Here is a 21,997-nt window from a genome sequence, read left to right as displayed (position 1 = left end):
GATAAAAAGAGAGACGTGAGAGAATGACTCTCTTACAATTCTTGTTGCCTCCTTCCTGGTGTGATGTCGGTAACCAAGGTGGCTATTTTGGGACCATGAGGCAACAGCCTAAGGATGAAAGTGGAGTCTTTTGAGGATTCTGAGAATGGTGAGGAGGATGGGAACAGATTACATCCTTGATAATAATTGTTGAGCAGCTGCACCAAACCTGGAAAAGAACTTCCTACTTTCAGGAATGAAACTCCTGTTGTACAGGGCACGTTTAGACAGGTATTCTGTTACTTACTGCCCAAAGCATCCTATTTAGTATGACTGCCTGGTAATTAATAAGTTCTTGTCTTCTGTTTCTTAGGAGGAAGAAGCCACTGGTCCTTGTTGCCTGGCTACTTCTTCCTCAGCCTTATCACCACGTTACTCCATTTACTTATTTACTTGTTAGTTCACCTTACAAAGTTTTTTAGTGAGGGCAGGACTTTTGACTGTTTGGTTTGCTACTGCAGTCCCAAATTCCATCTATAATAATAAAAGCATAATATGCTAATTAGACTGGACAGCAAACAACCTTCCGAACGAAGCCGCAGCAGAGGGGGCCAAGGCAGAGGCAGTTAGGGGTGATCAGGCAGGCAGGCAGAGTGGTTAGGAGCAGTGAGGCAGGTAGGCGAGTAGTTAGAGGCAACAGGCAGGCAGGCGAGTAGTTAGGGGTGATCAGGCAGGCAGGTGAGTGGTTCGTGGCGATCAGGCAGAGTGGTTAGGGGTGATCAGGCAGGTAGGCAGGCAGGCAGGTGAGCAGTTAGGAGCCAGCGGTCCCAGATTGCAAGAGGAATGTCTGACTGCTGGCTTAGGCCCCATCCTGTGGCTACTTGTTAGTTCACCTTACAAAGTTTTTTAGTGAGGGCAGGACTTTTGACTGTTTGGTTTGCTACTGCAGTCCCAAATCCCATCTATAATAATAAAAGCATAATATGCTAATTAGACTGGACAGCAAACATCCTGTGGGATGGGGCCTAAACCAGCAGTCAGACATCCCCTGAGGGGTCCCAGATTGAAAGAGGATGCAGGCCGGGCTAAGGGATTCCACCCCCCCCCCCCCTTCCCCCGCCATGCATGAATTTTGTGCACTGGGCCTCTAGTTATGTAATAAATGGTCATGAGTATGGACAAGTACATTTCCTCCCTCCTAGAAGGCAAGTCTGCACAGAAAGTCAAATAGCTTGTGAGTGCACAAGCAGACAAGGGGCAATAGTTGCACGACTTAAATGATTGAATTTGCTAAACCATGATACCCCAGCACACCCATTCCCACACAGAGATCTCCCCTGACTCCTGCTCGTGACCCACCACCTTAGTGCTGAAGACCCCTGCCAATTCTTGCTTCCAGTGCCTAAGGTCCTGGTTAATAGGCTACCCCATCAGACTTAAGTTGCTTTAGATATGTTAATATCTACTTGGTTAATACGTAATAGGGTTAAGGTCAGACCTGGGAGCAATCTTTTCTTTTAGATGACTTTGCATATATTGGTTCTGATCTATTGTATGTATTTTATAGTTAATTTTAAGAACTGTGCAAGCAGACTCTTATAGGACTTATCTTCACTTCTTTAAAAGTTTATTAGTTATTCTATTTGTTTAGATTCCTTCAGGATCTACATTGCTAATTGTTTTAGCCAACAATGGTCTGTGGGGTGGTCAATGCCTGTTCAAGGGGGAGATTTAACTCTAAAGATTAAAGCCTTTTGGAAGGTAGTGTTAGGTAAGGGGGAAGGCTGAAAACATGCATAGGCATAAAACCGTGTTCTGTACTTAACAACTAAAAAAATATTCTTGCAAGGTTGTCTGTAATAAGCCCCCTGGGAAAATCCTCATCTTCAGTGGAACTTAATTTTCCAGCTCAACGTATTCTGTGCTAATCAGGTGTGAGGGAAACAAGCAAATCTGGACCTGGAACTCCCACAGGTGAGGTATTCGATGCCTGGAATCTTTAGCAGAAGAATCTCAAGACCTTTTCTCCATTTTCTACCTCAGACCAAAGGGGACATTTAATGACCAGATCACTCTCCTAAATTTATTATCTTGAAACAATAGGCAGGGGAGGTTTTGTTTCGACCAAGGGCACTGCAATGGGCCAGCACTGTGTGGCCTCCTTTTGTTTCCTGTTTGGGCTACTTTTGAACTTGGAGTAAATTTCCATTCTTACCATGCTTTCTTTCAAGTGTGCTAACCATGGATGAAAGGAGGTGGAAGAGAAGTGGTAGAGACAAGCTGAGGCCGAAGGGCTTGTCCTAGAGAGCTGACTCCTGAGGCGTGCCATGGCCCAGCGTCAGCCCTGATGGGGTGCCCAGAGCCTGTCTGGAATGCATGGAAACTGGCTCTCAGCATTCTCATCTCTAGTGTTAGGAGCATTCCCTGAACATCTATAACTGCTCTTAGTATCCATTCTCACCCCTGTGAGAGGACAATGATAGTTGAGAGGATACCCCAGGGGATGGGCCCATAAATATGAACTGAACAGGCTTTGCTCAAATACACCTCTGGTGCTCCTACAAGTATAAGAAATGAGTAGGATTCTAGCACCTCAAGATACAAGCAACACATACTTGCCCATGTGATTGTCAATATACACGATAGCTATAAAAGGCATGCGACTTTTAAACAAGATTTACACAACACTGAGCTGTGATTATAATTTATTCATATTCTTACAAAGAAATTTGTTATTACAGACAATAGGAAAAAAATACAAGTGCTCCCTAAGAAAACGCAAAAAATACTAAGATCAGGCTAATACTTAGTAACAAAAATTGCTTGTGAAAATCAATACCTTTTAAATTAGACAATGTACAAGGCTTTGAAATGTTCTTATTTACAAGTCTGTGTGAGCTCACGGGAGAAGGCCTGTAATTAGCACACTGGGGAGGCCTATTCTGAAGATCCGAGTTGGAGACATTTCAGAGGCCTCTGGTTCACCGCCCAGGCTCTTTCCTCCTGGTCATCCTTGGTCATGCTGGCCTTTAGTCCTGCGCCCCCTCCCCCAAGCCCTATTTCACAGATTCCTTAACCAGAGAGATTTCAGTTCAAACACTGAAAATTTAGTTTTTCCACAGGAATATACGTGACTCTATGACAGTTGCAAAAGGCTTTGGTCACAGGGTTTTTAAACTGGAACAATGTTTGTTTTCCTGAGAAAAGGAAGAAGTGAACTCTCCCTAAAGTATTTGTAGGTTTACTTCCCTTTTTATGCATGTTTATTGATTCAGCAAACTGTATATATAAGTATTTTTTAAAAAATATTTTTATTGATTTCAGAGAGGAAGGGAGAAATAGAAACATCAATGATGAGAGAGAATCATCGATCAGCTGCTCCTGCATGCCCCCACACTGGGAATTGAGCCCGAAACCGGGGCATGTGCCCTGAACAGGAATCAAACCATGACCTCCTGGTTCATAGGTTGACCCTTAAACACTGAGCCATACCAGCTGCATGTATATTTTGCACTGGAGCACTGCAAACCCGAAGAGGGAAAATCCTTTAAGATTCCACAGTTTCTCTTTCTGCATTCTCCATATTGAACTGATACAAACGGAAGCAGAAGAGGATTGGCAGAACTTTCTACCGCCATCTCCAGCCCATTTGGCTATAAGAAGAAGAATGGGAGAATCCTTTAACTGGATGTCTTTTTGGTGGCTCAAATATCATTGGTTTCTGAGAGAGAATATTTTGAGTGTTCAGAAAATAATACATTTTTTAAAGTCAAAATTTAACAACTTCTAAACACCTAGAAGCAATCTCACTGTAACTTTCAGTCTTTGTAACATGTAAGATATCCTCAAAGGAATTGAAAACATGATTTTAAAGGGCCCTCAGTTGTTGATGACTTAATTCTACACATTCATGACATTTACAAGATTAATTTAAGGATTAAAGTAAAAATAGCTATGCCCAATATTTTATTAAACTGTAACTTTTTTAGCCCTGGCCGTTGTGGCTCAGTTGGTTGGGCGTTGTGTTCAATTGGGGGTTGCCGTGTTCAATTCCCTGTCAGGGCACATGCCTGGGTTGTGTGTTCTCACCCCGTAGGGGGCCTGTAGGAGGCAGTCAATCAATGATTCTTTCTCATCATAGATGTTCTTATCTCTCTTTCCCTCTCCCTTCCTCTCTCTGAAATCAATTTTTTAAAAATCTTTTTAAAAATGTAACTTTCTATACTATTTAGGAACTGGTTAAGCCAAGAACTTCTCTTATCTCATTGAAGACAAATCCATTCTCACAAGAAAAAAGATAATAAACTCTACCTAAAAAATCCCTTGCAATCTCCAAGAAAAGTAACAATATAGAATAATGTTGACTGACAGAAATTCTTTCTCCCTAATGCAGCTCTGTTAGCCTGAAAAGAAACAACCATCTTCTGCAAGTGAAATCCACACATTGACAACACGGAGGCCGTCCTGCTGAGGAGCCGGGAGCAAGCTCAGCAATCAGGTGGCCTCGCCAGGCTGACCACAGCTTATAATGTGTAACTTGCATTGATTTTTCACAAGTCAAACAGCTTATCTGAGATTTCGGGGTTGACTTCGATTTTATGACCATGAATTCCATTTCCTTAAGGCTTTAGTTGGTTTACAGAGCTTAATTTTTAATACTGTTAACACCATCTAGCCAAACAAACATAAAAAACATCAATAAATATCAATAATTAGCTCTAGTCTCAGTTCCTCTTTCTGCTGGAGCATTTTGGCTTTGTAAATACATTCCAGTCTTCATGCCAATGCCCCTCGAGGGTTTAACATTCCATAGCCAGAGCGTGTGGTCCCGATGCGTCTCTCACATATTTAGGGATGTCCCTGAAGTCTAAGAGAAAACTGCAAAATGAGCTTAAGAACAGATAGCTGGTGGGTTAGCAGGAAAGAGGTTACTAGTGAAAAACAACGATTTGCTGAGACTGGAAGCCAACTGGGGCAGTTAGTCAGAAATGACCGTGACCACCGTTGTGGATGAAGGTTGCTCTCACAGAGGGCTTTCCACCAACATTTTCTTGGCTTGTAGGTAGAAGATACGGTTTTCTTCAGGGTAAGTGACTTTACTGAGGGGCATCCTGTAGAAGTTGGGGTTTTTCGTGGTCAGCAAGAGGAACAGTAGTGTGGCCAAACAGAAGGGCCAGGTGGCAGATGGCAGTCCAGCCTGAGGAGAAGAGACAAGCACGAGTTCCTTTGAGATCCTGTCGGAAAGCTAATCCACACACAGCACCACCTCTCACTCCATCCTCATTCTGCTGGGGATTTGCCATGGGGGTGGGGAGGGGATGTGTGTGTGTGTCGGGGGCGGGGGGGCGGTGTGGAATTGCTCTGGACTCTGCTTATGCCCATGGAGATTGAGTCTGAGCTCAGGGCCTTTAGCAGTTGAAATGTCATCATCCATTCTTTCAGGGGGTCAGCTATGTTTCCATCTTGTATATCTTTCCCTTGTTCTCAGACATTTACACTTCTAATACCAGATGTGAAAAGACGATACTTGGCACAGAGATGACACCTGGCAAATCCCCAATGGCTCCCGACCATTCATCACATCCACAAGGCCCAGAGTGACCTCTTTACCCCTTGACTTCCACCCAGACTAGGTCTTAGACTCTACTTGCTATCTTTCTTTTTCACTCTGTCTCCCAAATAGACTCTAAGCTCCTTGAGGGTAAGTCTCTCTTCTGTGCTATCCATGGTGACTCATGAGATTCTGAGCATACACCACATGCCCTATGCAAGGACCCCATAGGTGTGATGGTACCCAAACCTGGCTGCACATCAGAATAATCTGGGAAGGGGGTTAAAAACACAGATGTCCAAGCACCAGGTCAGATCCACTTTATCAGGAATTCCAAGGAACTGGGCCTAAGGGTCTGTGTTTTTGAAAATCTCCCTTCCTAGCTGACTCTGTTGTACAGCCCGTCCAATTCTGGTCTGTGGATTGATGTCTGTGGACATTTGTTGGGATGGGAAGGGCCCCACAATGCTCTAATACACTGCCTGTCACGCCTGTAATGGTGCTTTGACATTCTACCAGAAAGATATTGTGTCTCCAGACAACCCTCCCAGATAAACTCTCTATTCTGCTGTTGAGAGGACTAGTTACTGTCTTGACCTATTAGCAGCCATGATCACATCCACGTGGATGGAGCTATCAGAAACTGCTCGGCATCACCTGCAAGGGGGGTGAAGAGAGAAAGTCCAGGGCACTGGGAGGTGGGGGAGGGGGGTCCTGGAATAGTCATACTGGATTCCTCAGGGAAGGGGAAAAAGAAAGTCAAAGGGCCAGATAGTGCTGAAAAGAAAGAGGAGAGAGTGGCAGGGGACCCTTAATGGACAATGATTTTGCCTATTCATTAATTAATCCAGGACATGGGTCTAAGTAAATCCTATTGATGACTGACTGGGGACTTAAAATAAGATAAAGGATATGAAAAATGATTGGCTTGATTAAAAAAAATTGAGTCTTTAGCTAATTATCTTTCCTCCCTTTCCTGCTTTCTCAACTACTACATAGTCCTGGCTTTCTGTTTCAGTAAAATATATTCTAAAGTCAACTTCCTGATACTAACAGTTAGAGTCTAAACTTGGTACTGTATTATACAACCTCAATTTCACTTCCTTAAACTAAGCAATCTGATATTCTTAACAAGCCTGGTGACTTTAATTTGGACCAAAATTTACCGTGATGCTGGAAGGTGAGGACAGACAGGTGCAAGGAAAGGGAAAGTGGTGGCTGTCCCAGTCATGGATCCTGCCCTGGGACACCACCCACATGGGCTTCAGGAGGGTTTCCATAACACGGAAAGCTGACCAGTCATGCTGATGATAAAGCAAACTCACCACAGCCATCAGATGTGACATGCTGGTTCCCAGGTAGGCGGTGAACAGGGCTACGGAAAAAGAAGAGAGAACAATGGTTGGTAGGCTTCATTTCATTGTGGGAAAGGCTGCCTTGTGGTATAAATCCCTTGGAATGTAAACATCCACATTTTGCCAGCTAGCCCAGAACCCTGGTTGCAAGTATGTGTTTGGAGTCAGCAGCTCTGGGTTTGAATCCAGACTCCACCACTTGTACAACAGAGGTTATAGGAACATTTCTCTCACAGGGCCAGTGCAAGCATGAAAGGAGGTAATGCTTGGGCTTAACACACAGTAGTACTCAATAAAGGTATCTTTTCTGTGGTTACTATCTTGTTGCTGCTTTGATGACACTTATGAAAAAATCCTTCCACAGCAAATAAACTTTCCTGTTATTTTATCCAGGCAGAGTAGAATTAAAATGAAACTTATGAATGTTTCTTGAGGTAGTATGGTTTCTATACTGCATCTGGGATTCTCAAATTAAGTCAGTTACCAAAAAAATCATGGTATTAAAAAAAGGAGAAGGTAGTAACTCAGAGATCAGCAGAAACTGAGTACAAATGTGGAATTCCTCCCCAGAATAACATTTTTCCAAATACCATTAAGGCTGGCATACAAGCCAATAAATAAATATGCTATTTTTAAATTTACTTTGAGTAAAGCATGAATCTTAGAGTAGGTAACCTGAGTGTATGTGTATCTTTCAATGCAAAACAGCAAAAACAAAGATCTCAACTAGCAAATCATTAATTCTTCAGTTTTGGCTGAAGAGGGGGCTCAGGGAAGCAGCCTGAGGAATGATTTGCACACACCCTTGGGCCACCAGCACACACTGAGATATACTCACCACCTAGTCTTCCTGTCTGGTGAGAAATCACACCAGCTATCTTGGGGGGCGGGACAGGAAATGGTGGGAGGAACGCTGTGATCCTCATTTCCATCCTTTTATCAATATTTTGTCTTTTTATCCTGGTATTTTTGTTCAACAGTATACCTAATTCTTTCACATCTGAATTGTCTCACGCTAGTGGGAAAGGCTCGTCGCTGGAACCAGTTTGGACTTCAAATCCAAGCTCTGCTATTTTGTTTGTTGTACAACAAATCACCTAACTTCTCAGAATCTAGTTTCATAGTCTGTAACAAGGTAACTTGGAGGTGTATTTTACAAGGAGGTGGTGAATCTCAAATGAAATAGTGTATTTCCACAACAGCAGCTGTCAACTCACCCCTGTCATTCACAGGATTGAGATATCGCTCTGAGCAGAAGGGTTGAAAGGATTTCTGTGCTTGGTTTCCATAATTTTATCCCCCCCCCCCCATTTCATTCATTCATTCACTCATTCAACAAATATCCACTGTCCCTCAGTGAAGCACTAAGGACACTCTATCCTTGCTCTCTTGAGTACCAGCTCTTCTGACACATTTCCTGAGCACATGAGACATTATCACCATTTCTCTCCTTTTAATGCCTATTGCACTTCAAAGGCACAATCTTGGCGTTCAAGTCTTGTTTTTTTTTAAATTAAATCTTTATTGTTCAGATTATTACAGTTGTTCCTCTTTTTTCCCCCCATAGCTCCTCTCCACACGGTTCCCAGCCCACCCTCCGCCCTCACCCCGCCCCCACTGTCCTCATCCATAGGTGCACGATTTTTGTCCAGTCTCTTCCAGCATCCCTCACACCCCTTTCCCCCCCAAGAATAGTCAGTCCACTCCCTTTCTATGCCCCTGATTCTATTATAATCACCAGTTTATTCTGTTCATCAGATTATTTATTCACTTGATTTTTAGATTCACTTGTTGATAGATGTGTATTTGTTGTTCATAACTTGTATCTTTACCTTTTTCTTTTTCTTTCTCTTCTTAAAGGATACCTTTCAGCATTTAATATAATACTGGTTTGGTGGTGATGAACTCCTTTAGCTTTTCCTTATCTGTGAAGCTCTTTATCTGACCTTCACTTCTGAATGATAGCTTTGCTGGATAAAGTAATCTTGGTTGTAGGTTCTTGGCATTCATCACTTTGAATATTTCTTGCCACTCCCTTCTGGCCTGCAAAGTTTGTGTTCAAGTCTTATATTGAACTTGGTGTTCTAAGTGATCTCCAATTCCAAGTTGCTTTTCTGTCCATAGTAAGTGTCAGACTATCTAATAGCAGCTGCCCATCAACTAAGACTTGCTGAGTTGGGCTGGCAAAGCCTTCATTAGAGGTAAGTTCTGCACATCACAGTTTGTAGCTGATGACCCTGACAGTGTTCTGGATAGTCGAGAGAGAGAAAAGGCCCTTGAGTGCTGAAGGGAAGACTAGATTTCCACTCTTCATAGACAATGTCCCTCCCAACAGACCACCATGTGTGAGTCCTACCATCATATCCTGGCCACGCAAAAGAGGTACAAAATGTGTTTGCAGTTTGCATTGATATAATAACAAAATTGAGGGATTCCCTGGTTTAGAGGCAGGGAAGGCAGCTTTGGCAGGCTCTATCAGAGTTTGCCAAGTCTTCTTTCCTGAAAAAGCCATTTAGTAGGGCACTTCTGTCATAAATAACTGTTATTTATTTACCCTGGCTGACAAGGTTGAGTTTTCTTTGACAGCATCAGGGTGATGCGGGCAAGCTGAAACTTGCCATGGCATTTTACATGTGATATTTGCTTGACAAGAGGGGCTGGACGTCTGTCTCAAAACTTGATGTCTAAAATGAAAAACACTGAGAGCACCCAGTGTGATGAAACAGACACCTTTACACACTGTTGGTGGCAGAGGACATTGGTATGGCTTTTGTGGGATGAATTTGGCATCTATTAAAATTAAAATCGGCAGAGCTGGAATTTTGGCACTGGGGTGTGGGCTCTTAACTGATTCAATATACTGCCATTATGCTAAACTAGTAAAGAAAATCTGATCCACTCAAAGGAAGGTAGGCATGGTAGGCAGAATCAGGATCCCTAAAGATGTCCCCGTCCTAATCCCCAGAACCTGTGAGTATGTTACCTTACATGGCAAAGGGACTTTGCAGCCGTGACTAAGACATCTTGATAGAGGGCGATTACCTGGGGTCATCCGAATGGACCCACTGTAATCACAGGGTCCTGATAAGAGGGAGGCAAAAAAGTTCTATCCGGAGAGTAGGATGAAGAATGATCACTGTCTACTTCATACTCCACTGCATTGATAGAACTTTTGTTTGTTTTGTTTTGTTCAATTAGCCAGTGTTACTTCCATAGTAAAGAAAATAATGAAGATATTCCTGCTTTGGGGAAATACATCCTCAAGCATCTTTGGTTTCACCTCTTTCCATAGTCTGTTAGGACCTCATCCACAACTCTTGTGACCAAAATAGTTTCTGCTTGACCTTTAAAGATGGGCTCAGGCTGTTCCCATGCTGGCCCTGACCACCCTCTTCACCAAGAGGAATTTCTCCTCCCAGTGTTTAGGACTTATGGAAAAGCCAGCTTCTCTAGGAGGTGCATCTCAATGATTCTAAACTGTAGTGTTCCCCTAAGAATCTTGCACTGTGGATGTTTCCTTGTTCTACTGTCCTATGGGCTCCTGTGGGCTCTCTCTCTTACTCATCTGGCTTCTGCCCTTAACTGTAACTCTCTGTGAGCAAGAACTACCTGGGATCTAAAGTGTCTAAATCCCCAGGTCTTATAAGTACTGTCGGGACTGTATCATGAGTGTTTAATATGTATTTGCTGCCAACACAGAAAAGTAAAGGTATGTACTCCAAATAAAGGTTTGAAACCTCAAACTAATCTCAGAAGAAAGATTCTAACCCCGCTAAGATCAGGTGGCCATATAATCTGTTAGAGCCTTCTCTTTTGCCCTAAGCTTCTGAACAAGTATGAGAGAATGAGCAAAAAGTTTTGAAAGGGTTATTAGGGGAAATAGCTGTGTGACTACAAAATGCCATATAAGTGGCCACTTGAGTTTTATTATCCTTGCTGCAGCACCAGGAAATCAAAATTGAATGAGGCCTTGGAAAACCTTGGTCCCATCCCACCCCCTGCCCAATGCAGAAATTCATTCTAAATCCTGCCTAACACGAGGCCTGCCATTTTAGTAATGACTTAGACACTTTGGATTGCTTAGTCTGGTGATAAACTGGCCCTAGACAAATATTCCCATTAGGTTTGAAGTAATTTCTGCACATTCCACTATCCCTGCACCCCTTTGTCCCCCAGGGAGTGTCATTCCCTTCAGTCTAGCACAGCGATTTTCAACCGTGGTGCCGTGGCACACTGGCCTGCTGCAAGAATGCTTAAAACATGCAACACCTGACTATTTAGTCAGGGACACTGACCTCTTTCCCCTTAGATTGTTAAATAAAAAAATGACAACAGCCAACACATTTGGTGTGAAGGAATCAAAATCATACCTATTTTTTTTTGTCAGATCAGCAAAAAATATATTTATTTGCATTCTGAATTTTAGTCATTACTCTGTGTGCCATGAGATGAAAAAGATTGGAAATCGCTGGTTCTAGCACATTATCTTAAGTGCTTTTACTTGTATTGATTTAGGAATATCAGGAGCTATAGAAAATAAGCATCCCTCCCAATGGCCTGAGAAGTTCATTAGTTTTTCAAATCTAAATCACTGGAGTCTGTTTTCACCTAAGGCCTGGGCTTAACGTTTCAGGTTGTTAGCCAATGTGGATGCTGGGTTTGCATTTACACTGCATTGACTGGATGTCCTTTGGCCTTAGTTCCCCAACGATAAAATGAGAAGGATGGAGTGGAGCTCTCCAGAGCCCCGTCTAGCTCTGTGGGCTGAGTCTGGCTAGAATGCAGGGATCAGAAAGGGTTAATGCAGCAGTTCTCACAGTGTGGTCCCCAGAGCACCAGCATCAGTTCCCACTTGCACTTGGTTAGAAATGCAAACTCCATCCTCCACCTCTAACAATGAGCTAGGGTCTGCGGGTGGGCCCAGAGGTCTGCATTTTAACAAGCCTCCCAGGTCATTCTGATGCACACTCAAGCTTGAGAAGAGCTGGATGAAGGTGATCCTCCAAGGGCCGCACAAAATTCTACCTGAGTCACCAGGGGAAATAGCTCTGCATTTAGCTTGAGTTATTTCCGTTTCATTTCTTGGGTCAAATGATTAGTGTGAAGAACACAGGACAAGTTGAGTTTCTATGCCCCAATATACACATATGACAAAATGGAGAGTACCTTTCAACAGGCTCTCCTGTCTCAGTCAGCACCTAGCTGGGCAGAGCTGACTCGAATACTCCCAGAAAGGGGATGTCACTGGCCCTGGTCACACACTTAGAGAGCATGGGTCCCAAACAAGAACCCCAGCTCTAGTGTCTCGTACAGTCCTTTTGTACTGTTTGTCCTGGATTTTGATCCCGTAGTCACCAGCACCCCTCCCCCTAGACGCACGGATTACTCACCACAGGTGAGAGCCAGGAGGTGGGTTTGCCAGGTGAGTGCCATGAACATCCCTCCAATTGCAATGCAGGCCAGAGAGCTGTTGAAACCCCAAAGTCCAAAGTAGATGTTCTCAAATGGAGCCGAAAGGCTGAGCGCTGTTAGATAAGACAGGAGCAGTCAGAGCAGTGGACGGACGCAAGGCAGGGTGCTCTGGAAGGGGCCTCGGGTGGAGGCAGCAACTGACAACTGTTGGTCCCTTGGGGCAGAGAAAGGTCTGGAGGACAGAAGGTGCCTGAACAACACCCGGGGCGGAGGAGGTACTCTCCACGCCTGCTCACCTGCTACTATCCCTATCGCCGACCCGATTGCAGCGTGCAGGCACATGAGTGGGGAGGAAAGCAGGATGGCACACAGGAAAATGAGCCCTGTCCACAGATTGTCACAGCCGTATATCTGACCAACACCCACAGGCAGGGATTTCAGTAACTGCAAAAATAATTTAGGAAATAAGTCATTAAAATAACTGGACAGAAACCCATAGGACACCCACAAGCACATATGAAGTAATTTTAGATTTAGCATATCTAATCTTTTGAGATAAGTGTCATTAATTTAAAAAATTCTCCCTCTCTCTTTACAGAAAAATCTCAGTCCTATTTCTGCTTTATTCCCAGAGATACACCAGACCTTCCCTGGTGTACTCAAAGCCTCTCAGCACCCGCCTCCACTCCCTGCTCTCCTGCCTGCACAGACGCGTGGCCTTGGTAACTGTGGTACCACTGACCCACTGTGAGGATCTCCCATGCCTCCTCATGAGGGTGGCAGGGACCACCACTTATACGTCTACTGCTTTCAACTGTCCATCCATGCTGGGGCCAGTCCATCCATGCATCCCTATAGTCCATAGAAATATTATTGTTCCCATGCAATCTGGTGGTTAATGAAGTCAGGTGATCTTATCCACAATTCAGAAGCAGGTCTATACTATGAGTTTGATTCTACCCTAAGCTGGAGCCTAAATTATTCCCACCCATGCTGGATTTTCATGTCTACACAAGATTACTTCCTGTTTCTTCTAGACCAGAGAACTTGGCACAGGCACATCCAGCAGAACCAATCCTCAGGTAGCCAGGGGTGGAGAGTCGGGTGAGGTGGGAAATAAGTGCTGATGCTGAGGTGGCAGTTCAGAGGGAGGGGAAGGACAAGATCCCCACTTCCCCCGACCTGCACTGTCTGACAGAGCTTTGCATATCTTGGAATATTCTGTACCTTTGTTGTCCTATGCATGTACCTATCGAGCACCTGAAATGTGGCTAGTGAGGCAAAGGAGCACAACTGTAATCTTACATTTTAATTAATTTTACATTTAAGTTAAAATACCCACATGGGGCTAACAGCTACTGTATTGGACAGTACTATTACAGGTCGATCAATGAATACTATAATTTTTAATGGGGAGTTATAATACGTTTCTTTTTATTTTCCTTCTGAGTTATTTCCAAATGCTCCCATTCATTTTCTGAGCAAGAAACTAAAGAAAAGGCTACGTAAGCTTTTCACATGTTTTGATCACCCAGCACAGAGGATAGCAAAAGGTGTTTTATAACCTCACAGTGGGAAAGCCAGTTTTTTGCACATGAGAAAAAGTAGGGTTTCTTTGGTTTTCTTTTTATTTCAAGTGTTCTCTTGCTTTTAATAATCATGAAAACAAAGATATTTATTAAATAAACACCATTAGATAGAGCTGGAACTTTATTTGGGTTAACCAGGTGTTTAAAATGGTGTTCTCTCTATGCACATCTGTAAAGAGGTACATAGTATACAGCCTTCAGGGTGGTTCTCAAACTCTGGCCCACAGCACAAGTATTTAGGGGCTTGCTATACAGTTCCCAGGCCCCACCCCCAGAGATTATTATTTAGGAAGTCTGAGATGATGCTCATATTGGTACTTAAAAAACAATGATTCTGATGCTTACTGAAGCTTGAAGACCCAGAATTATTGTACTTATTCTGCGAGATCTAACATAAGAAAAGGAAGAACAGAGAGGTTCTGTGGTGGGTAAAACAGTAAGCAGCCAGTCCTTTTGGCAGGTCACGGAGGGCTTAGCCCCAGGTGGAGGTCCCTGCATCAGTGGCTAGCCCCCATCTCACCCATCCAAACAAGGGCCAAGTTTGCAATAGAATGTGTGATTTCCGATGGAGCTATGTTCTGGAATTAGCACTGCAGATCTTAGGGAAAGTTAGCTTTGACTAAAATAGTCATTTAAAAAAACCCCTTAAAGCCCAAAGCTTTGGAGAAGAACAAATGCTTTAGCTAGCAAAATGAAGACAGGAAGTCCTCCCCCTCCCCCATCCCACGAACTGAGTCTCTATAAGGTTCTGATGCCCATGGATGAGTAACCAGGAGGACGCTGGCTGTCTTCCAGAGCCAGGGGGAATGTGAAGAGATCGTGTATCTTACCTGCAGGCCATTGAGGTCAGACCAGGTGACATTGGGAACCGAAGTTATGGGTGAGAACAATTTTCCTGGGAAGAACGGATTGTAATGTCCTGTGGCCGAAAGGTACATGGTCAATGCCATGTTGAAGGGCAGGGTGAAGACAGGGAGGTCCCATTTGCTGAACACGGAGTTCAACCCACTTGAGAAAATTGGACTAAAAACAACAACAGAAGAGAATGGAAGAATATGCGTGTGGCAGCCAATGTTGACAAACCGAATCTCTCTGCTAGGGATGGCTTTTGAATATGCCCCTAAAGTGCTGCATTGGAAAACCTTTCACAGAAAAAACAAACAAAAAATCCAAACACACTTGAGATAAATCCTGTTATAGAGAGAATAATTCTTACGTAAAGTAAAAAAAATCAACTCATAGTTTCTTTGGCTTTTGAAAAATTACACCTGGGTTGCTTACAGTGAGCTATAAACCTCTAGGTTTCAAAAACATTTTTCTAGTACTTAAGACACAGGAAATAAAATATTATTTACATAGGTAAAGCCACATGTGTGACCTACTTGATCAAATGCCCTTCCCTCCCCCTCAGAGGTAAACATGATCTTGAACTTGTCTATATCTCTACAAGTCTTTAGTGTATGTATTTTTTAAAAAGATAAACAATTATCCAAGAAAGGATGCAGGTGATGTGGGCTGGATGAAAAAAGTCTTAAACTCAAGGGGACAGAGTTTTAGGTCCTTGAGCAGGTGAACTGTGTGACCTTGGGCAAGGCACTGCTTGCTCCTCAGGGTCCTTGACTGTAAACTGGGGGTTGAATTAGTTGGTCTCTGGGACTCTTTTGCACACTCACTTCTTGACTTACTCAGAGAGCCATCCCTTTAAGATCAGAACTTCAGATTTCATGGGTTGTGGGCGGGGGTGTGGTGAGCACCCACAGGCAATGACTCTTGCCCTTGAACCTGTTCCCCAGAGTAGGCTGGGAGTTACCTCCTGGGCAGGTGGGCTTTGCTGCCAGGTTTTCCTGCACACACTGCAGGTGCAGCCCGGGTGGGTGGCTCTCCTGCAGACACTGTTCAAAGCGGACTTTACTTCTCATTTGTGTGGATATTAGTATTTTATATTCTAAATATGCTACAGAAAGAAATGTTCGCTTCCAAAAATAAAAATAAAAAAGATTTGTGACACTGTCAGCATAGAAACTAATTTGAAGAATTTAGGCTTTTTTTTTTTTTTCTTTTAAGGAACTGAATTCAGTAAGTAACTTTTTCCTCATTCCACCATGATGCTGACACCATCCTCAATAAAATTTTTTTTTGAAGGGAGTGGGGCAGGTGGGTAAGGGGAGTTCATAGAGGCACAGTGGTTCTCAAAGTGGGATCCCTGGATTGGCCATATCAGCATTATCGGGGAACTTGTTAGAAATGCAAATTCTCTGCCCGCCCAGTTGAGCATTGATCCATGAACCAGGAGATCAAGGTTTGATTCCTGGTCAGGGCACATGCTGGGGTTTCGGGCTTGATCCCCAGTAGGGGGCATGCAGGAGGCAGCTGATCGATGATCCTCTCTCAGCATTGATGTTTCTCTCTCTCTCTCATCAGTAAAACCATATTAAAAAAAAAAAAAAAGAAAATGCAAATTCTCAGGCCCCATCCAAGTTGAACGGATTCAGGACCTCTGGGGATGGGAGCCGCAATCTGTGTTTCAATAGGCCCTGCAGGGGATTCCGATCGTGTGCAGGTTGAGGACCACTGATGCAGCCAAAGGCTCTCAACTTTGGTTGTACTTTATATTTTTTAAAAAATATATTTTTATTGATTTCAGAGAAGAAGGGAGAGGGAGAGAGAGAGAGATAGAAACATCAATGATGAGAGAGAATCATTGATCGGCTGCCTCCTGCATACCCCCTACTGGGCATTGAGCCAGCAACCCAGCATGTGCCCTTGACCGGAATCAAACCCAGGACCCTTCAGTCCACAGGCCGACGCTCCATCCACTGAGCCAAACCGGCTAGGGCAACATTGATTGTACTTTAGAAACTTCTGGGGCTTTTAAAACTCCCAATTGCCCAGGCAACACCCCAATCAAGACTGATTACATCAGAATATTGGGGAAAGGGGAGAGGTGGTATGAAGGGCCATATGTACCAGTGTGTTTTAATGTTTCCCTTTTCCCAATAGACACAATCCGAATCTAAATTTTTAAAAATAATTTCTCTAGAAGTTGCATTATATACATAACATGAAATTTATCTCGTAACCATTTTAAAGTGTGCACTTATAGAGCACTGAGTACACTCACATTGTTGTACAACCAGCACCACCATCCAGTCTTAGAACATTTTTCATCTTGCAAAACAGAAGCCCTGTACCCATTAGCAGTAACTCCCCATTCCCACCCCCTCCCCTATGATTTGTTATAAAAGCATTTCAAAGACCCGTTATAACTTACCAAGTCATGGACATCACAGAGACAGGGAATAGCAGCCACCAGAAGTAGTCTCCCTTGTTTGAAAAGATGGCCATGAGTATCCCCACGAGGGTGGCGTTGTAGCCGTGCAGCCCGGCTGCGATTGCTGACCTGCGGGCGAGAGGCACAGCGGGGACATTTTCCAGGTGGACACTGGCTGGGCTTGCACTAGTGACACTTGTAAATTCCAGTTCATATTCACATTAGAAAATGAGATTATATTTAGAAATCTATTTACAAGTCTATAGAAGCCAAATACTACTAAAAATGTGAAAAAATACAAATGTACACTTAGAACAGCCCCTACAGAGGCATCAGAGCTAACGATGCACCAAACCAGTTCTGTTTCCTTTAGCCTTTCCTTCGGGAAGTTATTATTTCTTTGAAATCATTAAGGGCCTCTGACTTGAATAAAGCTTTTATTTATTTATTTTTATTTTTATTTTTTTAAATATATTTTATTGATTTTTCACAGAGAGGAAGGGAGAGGGATAGAGAGTTAGAAACATCAATGAGAGAGAAACATCGATCAGCTGCCTCCTGCACACCCTCCACCTGGGATGTACCCGAAACCAAGGTACATGCCCTTGGCCGGAATCGAACCTGGGACCTTTCAGTCCGAAGGCTGACGCTCTATCCACTGAACCAAACCGGTTAGGGCTTAGATGAAACTGTTTTTGAAATCTGATTTTCTTGGTCAGGTGTAAGATTCTTGAAATGAAAATTCACTTTCATAGTGTCTTTGATTTTACAATTTAACATACATTTTATCTTCCTGTGCTTCCATTTTTGTTGTCTCCAAACAAAGATTTCTAAGTTAGTACAAAGAAAGACAATTGCTTTTCTTTTACTTGGCAAAGTATTCCATTTAATTTGGTGCATATTTAGCACCTAATTTTTTCTTGGGGCCCTTTTTGCTTCTGAGCATTTAACCTCACTTCTTTTTTGTTCTTCCATTCCAGACCCCGTATTCCATTCCCCACCTTACTATTATTACCTCTCACGGAAATGGCCATGTAGAGACCTGTGGTGATATTGTCCTATAGACGAAAAAGGGGCCACATACTAAACCTAACAAGCTTAGGGGAGGCCTGTCTGGGGGAGGGAGGGATGCCTACAAACTCAGAGACCTAAAGTAACATCATAGGATGGTCTGAAATGAAAACTTTCTAACTAAAAGCAGTTGCAAGGCAGGTGGTCATGCCCTAGGGCGGCGTTCTTCTCTAACAAAGGTCAATCATTACTTTAACTGAGCCTGTCTATTGTCTTTTTGCATCTGCAATAACATACCCCTGGAATGTCAGGGTAATTTTCTTTTTCCAGACCCCTCAGGGTATAAACACTGCACCAAAGCAGAGACCTCAAATCCCCTCATTGTTATTATCATGTTATCCTATACCCACCTAAGTAAAAGAAGTATGTATCTTTAAAAAAAAGTTGTATTCCTTTTACTTTTAACCCAACCCCAGAGATTTCCCCGCCTCTCTTTTCCCCCTCCCTAATCTATCACCAATGGATTTCATGTAATCCCCTTAAGGTCTTCCCCTTTGATTCTAATGTATAAAATAAGTGGTAAAATTGCCATTTTCTGGAGCATTTTTCTCAATCCCTTGAGATTGTGTTTCCTGGCAATTGTGGCCAGTTTGGCTCAAATAAAAATTCTTACATGTTTGGACATTTCTTACATTGACTGTTGGCCCTGCATGTCATGAGATTTAGCAGATTCTAAGGGAATATGTTCTTTTAAATTTGAATTTATTGGTGTTACATTGGTTAATAAAATTATATAGGTTTAAGGTGTACAGTTCTATAATACATCATCTGCATATTGTGCATTCACCACCCCAAGTCATGCCATTTCCATCACCATTTACCCCCCTTTACCTTGTCCTGACTCCTCTCACCCTCATTTTCCTCTGGTAATGACCATACTGTTGTCTATGAGGTGTTTTTTTCTTAATCCCTTCACCGTTTTTTACTTAGCCCCCCACCTTCTCCCCTTGGATAGTCTGTTTCTATTTTGTTACTTAGTTTGTTCTCTCCTTAGATTCCACATATAAGCAAAATTACATGGCACCTGTCCCCATCTGACTGACCCGCCCCACCCAGCACAATACTCTCCAGGTCCATTTGTGCATCTGCAAAAGGCCAGATTTCCTTCCCTTCCATAGTAAAGCAGCGTTCCATGGTGTAAATGCACGACAGCTTTTTCATCCACTCATCTACTGATGGGCACTTGGTAACCTCACTTCCTCTCCTGGTCAAAATGGTTCCCATGTTATAACTGGGAACTCGAAGCCATTGGCAACACCTGGCACCATGAAGGGCCCGGCATTCAAGGTTGAATGAGCCACAGGTGTGAAGATCATGGAGTGAGTGGGTGAGATCAAATTCGGGGCCCCGGGGGAGTTGACACAGCCAGTGAGCCACACTCCCGGGTGGCCGAGGATCGCGTGAGAGCTCCTTGGCTTGTTGGTAACTGGAGCAGGAGGCACCCAAGATGAGCAAGATGATGTCATGCTGAGTGAGAGCATTAGAAGAAGGACTCCCTGTTCAAACGTCCTTTGTCTACCTTTAATAATCCCCCAGGCCGTGTGGGAGGTGATGCACTTTGTATTGATTTAACCCAGGAAGTGATAACGCCCTTCACAATTGGGACTAAACATGACGACACTGGAGAACTAATGCAAAGACGTATCCTCTCAAGAACTGACTTTCAGAATTAATGCTTTAGTTTGGTCAACAAATTTAATGGCAATGCCTACAAGTTGTGGAACATCCTGGTTAAAGCAGCAAGAATATGTATATTCACTTAAAACAGAGGGTTGCTGTTTTAATGCTGTCCTTTGAGGACCGGGATGAAGAAAAGAGATTTGTAAACTAGCTCGTGTGAATATGCCTGGTCTTCTAAAATACACCTGATAAGGAAAATGGGTCAGTTAGCAAAGCAATAAAGGAACCTTTGCTATGGCACAGTCCGAGACCACACCTCCAAAGTGGAAAGACCATTTCTTGACATGCACTGGGAAAGGGTTTAACCTAAGATACTAAATCACCTTCTACAGATAACAAATCAGGCTCCTTGGAGCTGATGCAAAAGTGGAGCATTTGCTGACTCTCTCCCCAAGAATCTTCTTAGGCAATGCACAGTAAGAACTATAAGAGCTTAGTTGTGTAATGACAACCCACAGGGGATTATGCATTGACCTTGAACACTGGGAAGACCTGCAGCCTCCCTGGAGAAACGGGTTAGTCAGGAGTGTTCTACACCCCTGATGGGTGTCAGCTCATCCCTTCTTCTTCTCCCTTCTCCTTCTCCTTCTTCTTCTCCTTCATCTTCAACATTTTCATCACATTTAATTCAGTAGTTCTATTGTAAAATGATACTAAGACTGTTTGTCAGAGAAGTGTGACCACATATCAATGTATTTTCAAATAGGATGATTTCCTTATGTTTATTACTTTTAAAAATGCCATAAAACATTTTAACCACTTGGCAGAACACTTTGTAAGGTGGATGCTGTATCTAACCTAGCACATAGTTCAGAAGATATCCTAACACTGCAGTCAGAACTTGCTGACCTGAAATTTGTGGTTATTCATCTCTCTAGAATCTGACAGAATGAATTTACTGAACGAATCATGGACTAAAGATATAAAGGGGATCATTAAGCCAATAAGCTTTTCATGCATTTTTGCCCGAACAAAAAACATGTTGATGATAAATATTGATCGATTATTAAAGAAGATCCCTTTAGAATCTCTCCTGGGATTTACTTGTAGCTTAGTTCTGGTTACCATGTACTGCTATGAGAATTTGGTATTGTTCAGACTGGCTACTTATTCAGGTGCCATGAATAAGAGCAAATATAAAGAGTTCTGTGGAATAAAGGTTGTTTCTCCTGGGAGGAGTGGGGCTTTATTAGGGCTACTCCTGTGTCCTCGGACGTGAGAAGAGTGGCTTGGATGGGTGCACCTACCTGTCCTGACTGAGCATCAGGGCTGTCAGGGTGGAGACCACGGTTCCGATAAAGCCATTGAGAGCCCACCAGGGGTTCTGGACCAGGAGTCCCACCAGAATCAGGATTCCACTGATGGGGTTGTTGACAAGCGCCACCTGGGATAGGCCCCGCAGAATCCAGTCGAAGAACTGGAGCACTTGGGGTTTGTCTGCAAAAGATGACAAGGGCAGAGCTAAGAAAGCAGTGAGGAGCCCCAAGTTTAGGGCCCTCTTGAGCAAAATCATCCAAAGCCCCTCTGATGAAGGTGAAACTTATTTTTTTTATATTCTTTGAACAATTTTCTCTTTAGTGGCACCCAGATCCGTAAGCATCCAATTTCTTTATGCTCAACCCATGCTGCCCCTAGTAGAACTGCAGCTCCAGAAAGTGTCAAATGCACTTATTCATCATGCGTAGAGGTACAGACTTTTAAGCCAAAGGACTGAATTACCAATAGTAAAATATTAGATTTTAGGTACTGAAACAATAAAATGGAGCCAGTTGTCTTCCTCTGATAGGAGCAAGATCCTGCCCTGACCACTACCTCCATTAAAAAAAAAAAAGTTTGAAGAGGCTTGCAGGTTAAAAGATAAAAAGTTCAAAAATGGGAAGGAAAGAGCTAGAAAGTAGGTGAATACAGTCAAACCTTGGTTCTCGAACTTAATTCATTCTGGAAGGCTATTCATGAAGCGATTTGTTTGAAAATGGAATCATTTTTTTCCCATTAGAAATAATGTAAATTGAATTAATCCATTCCAGACCCCCAAATGATTTACTGTTTTAACCTTTCTTATATACAGTACATGTCTAAGGTACTGCTT

At 43.1% G+C, this 21,997-nt stretch overlaps 1 protein-coding gene across 5 annotated transcripts in view; it reads right to left on the bottom strand.

The window, feature by feature from the left end:
- Window positions 1-2,651: 2,651 nt before the first annotated feature.
- LOC139014181 (urea transporter 1-like) overlaps window positions 2,652-21,997 on the bottom strand; it is a 29,640-nt gene continuing 10,294 nt past the window's right edge. For 4 of the 5 annotated variants that reach the window (XM_070421076.1, XM_070421075.1, XM_070421078.1 and 1 more), the window contains 7 exons: window positions 21,156-21,345; window positions 17,158-17,286; window positions 14,717-14,909; window positions 12,594-12,741; window positions 12,276-12,410; window positions 6,856-6,905; window positions 2,652-5,176 (listed from right to left, as the gene is read on the bottom strand). In XM_070421076.1, coding sequence (XP_070277177.1) covers window positions 5,003-5,176; window positions 6,856-6,905; window positions 12,276-12,410; window positions 12,594-12,741; window positions 14,717-14,909; window positions 17,158-17,286; window positions 21,156-21,345 — 1,019 coding nt within the window. In that variant the 3' untranslated portion in view covers window positions 2,652-5,002. Of the gene's footprint in view, window positions 5,177-6,855; window positions 6,906-8,594; window positions 9,134-12,275; window positions 12,411-12,593; window positions 12,742-14,716; window positions 14,910-17,157; window positions 17,287-21,155; window positions 21,346-21,997 lie in introns of those variants that run through there. The other variant, XM_070421079.1, reaches the window with a different exon arrangement.

This window comes from Myotis yumanensis, unplaced genomic scaffold, assembly GCF_028538775.1.
Source record: "Myotis yumanensis isolate MYYU_CA2020_CCGP unplaced genomic scaffold, mMyoYum1.0.hap1 SCAF_7, whole genome shotgun sequence".
Classification (NCBI taxonomy): Eukaryota; Metazoa; Chordata; class Mammalia; order Chiroptera; family Vespertilionidae; genus Myotis; species Myotis yumanensis.
This window is presented reverse-complemented; position numbering and strand designations above follow the sequence as displayed.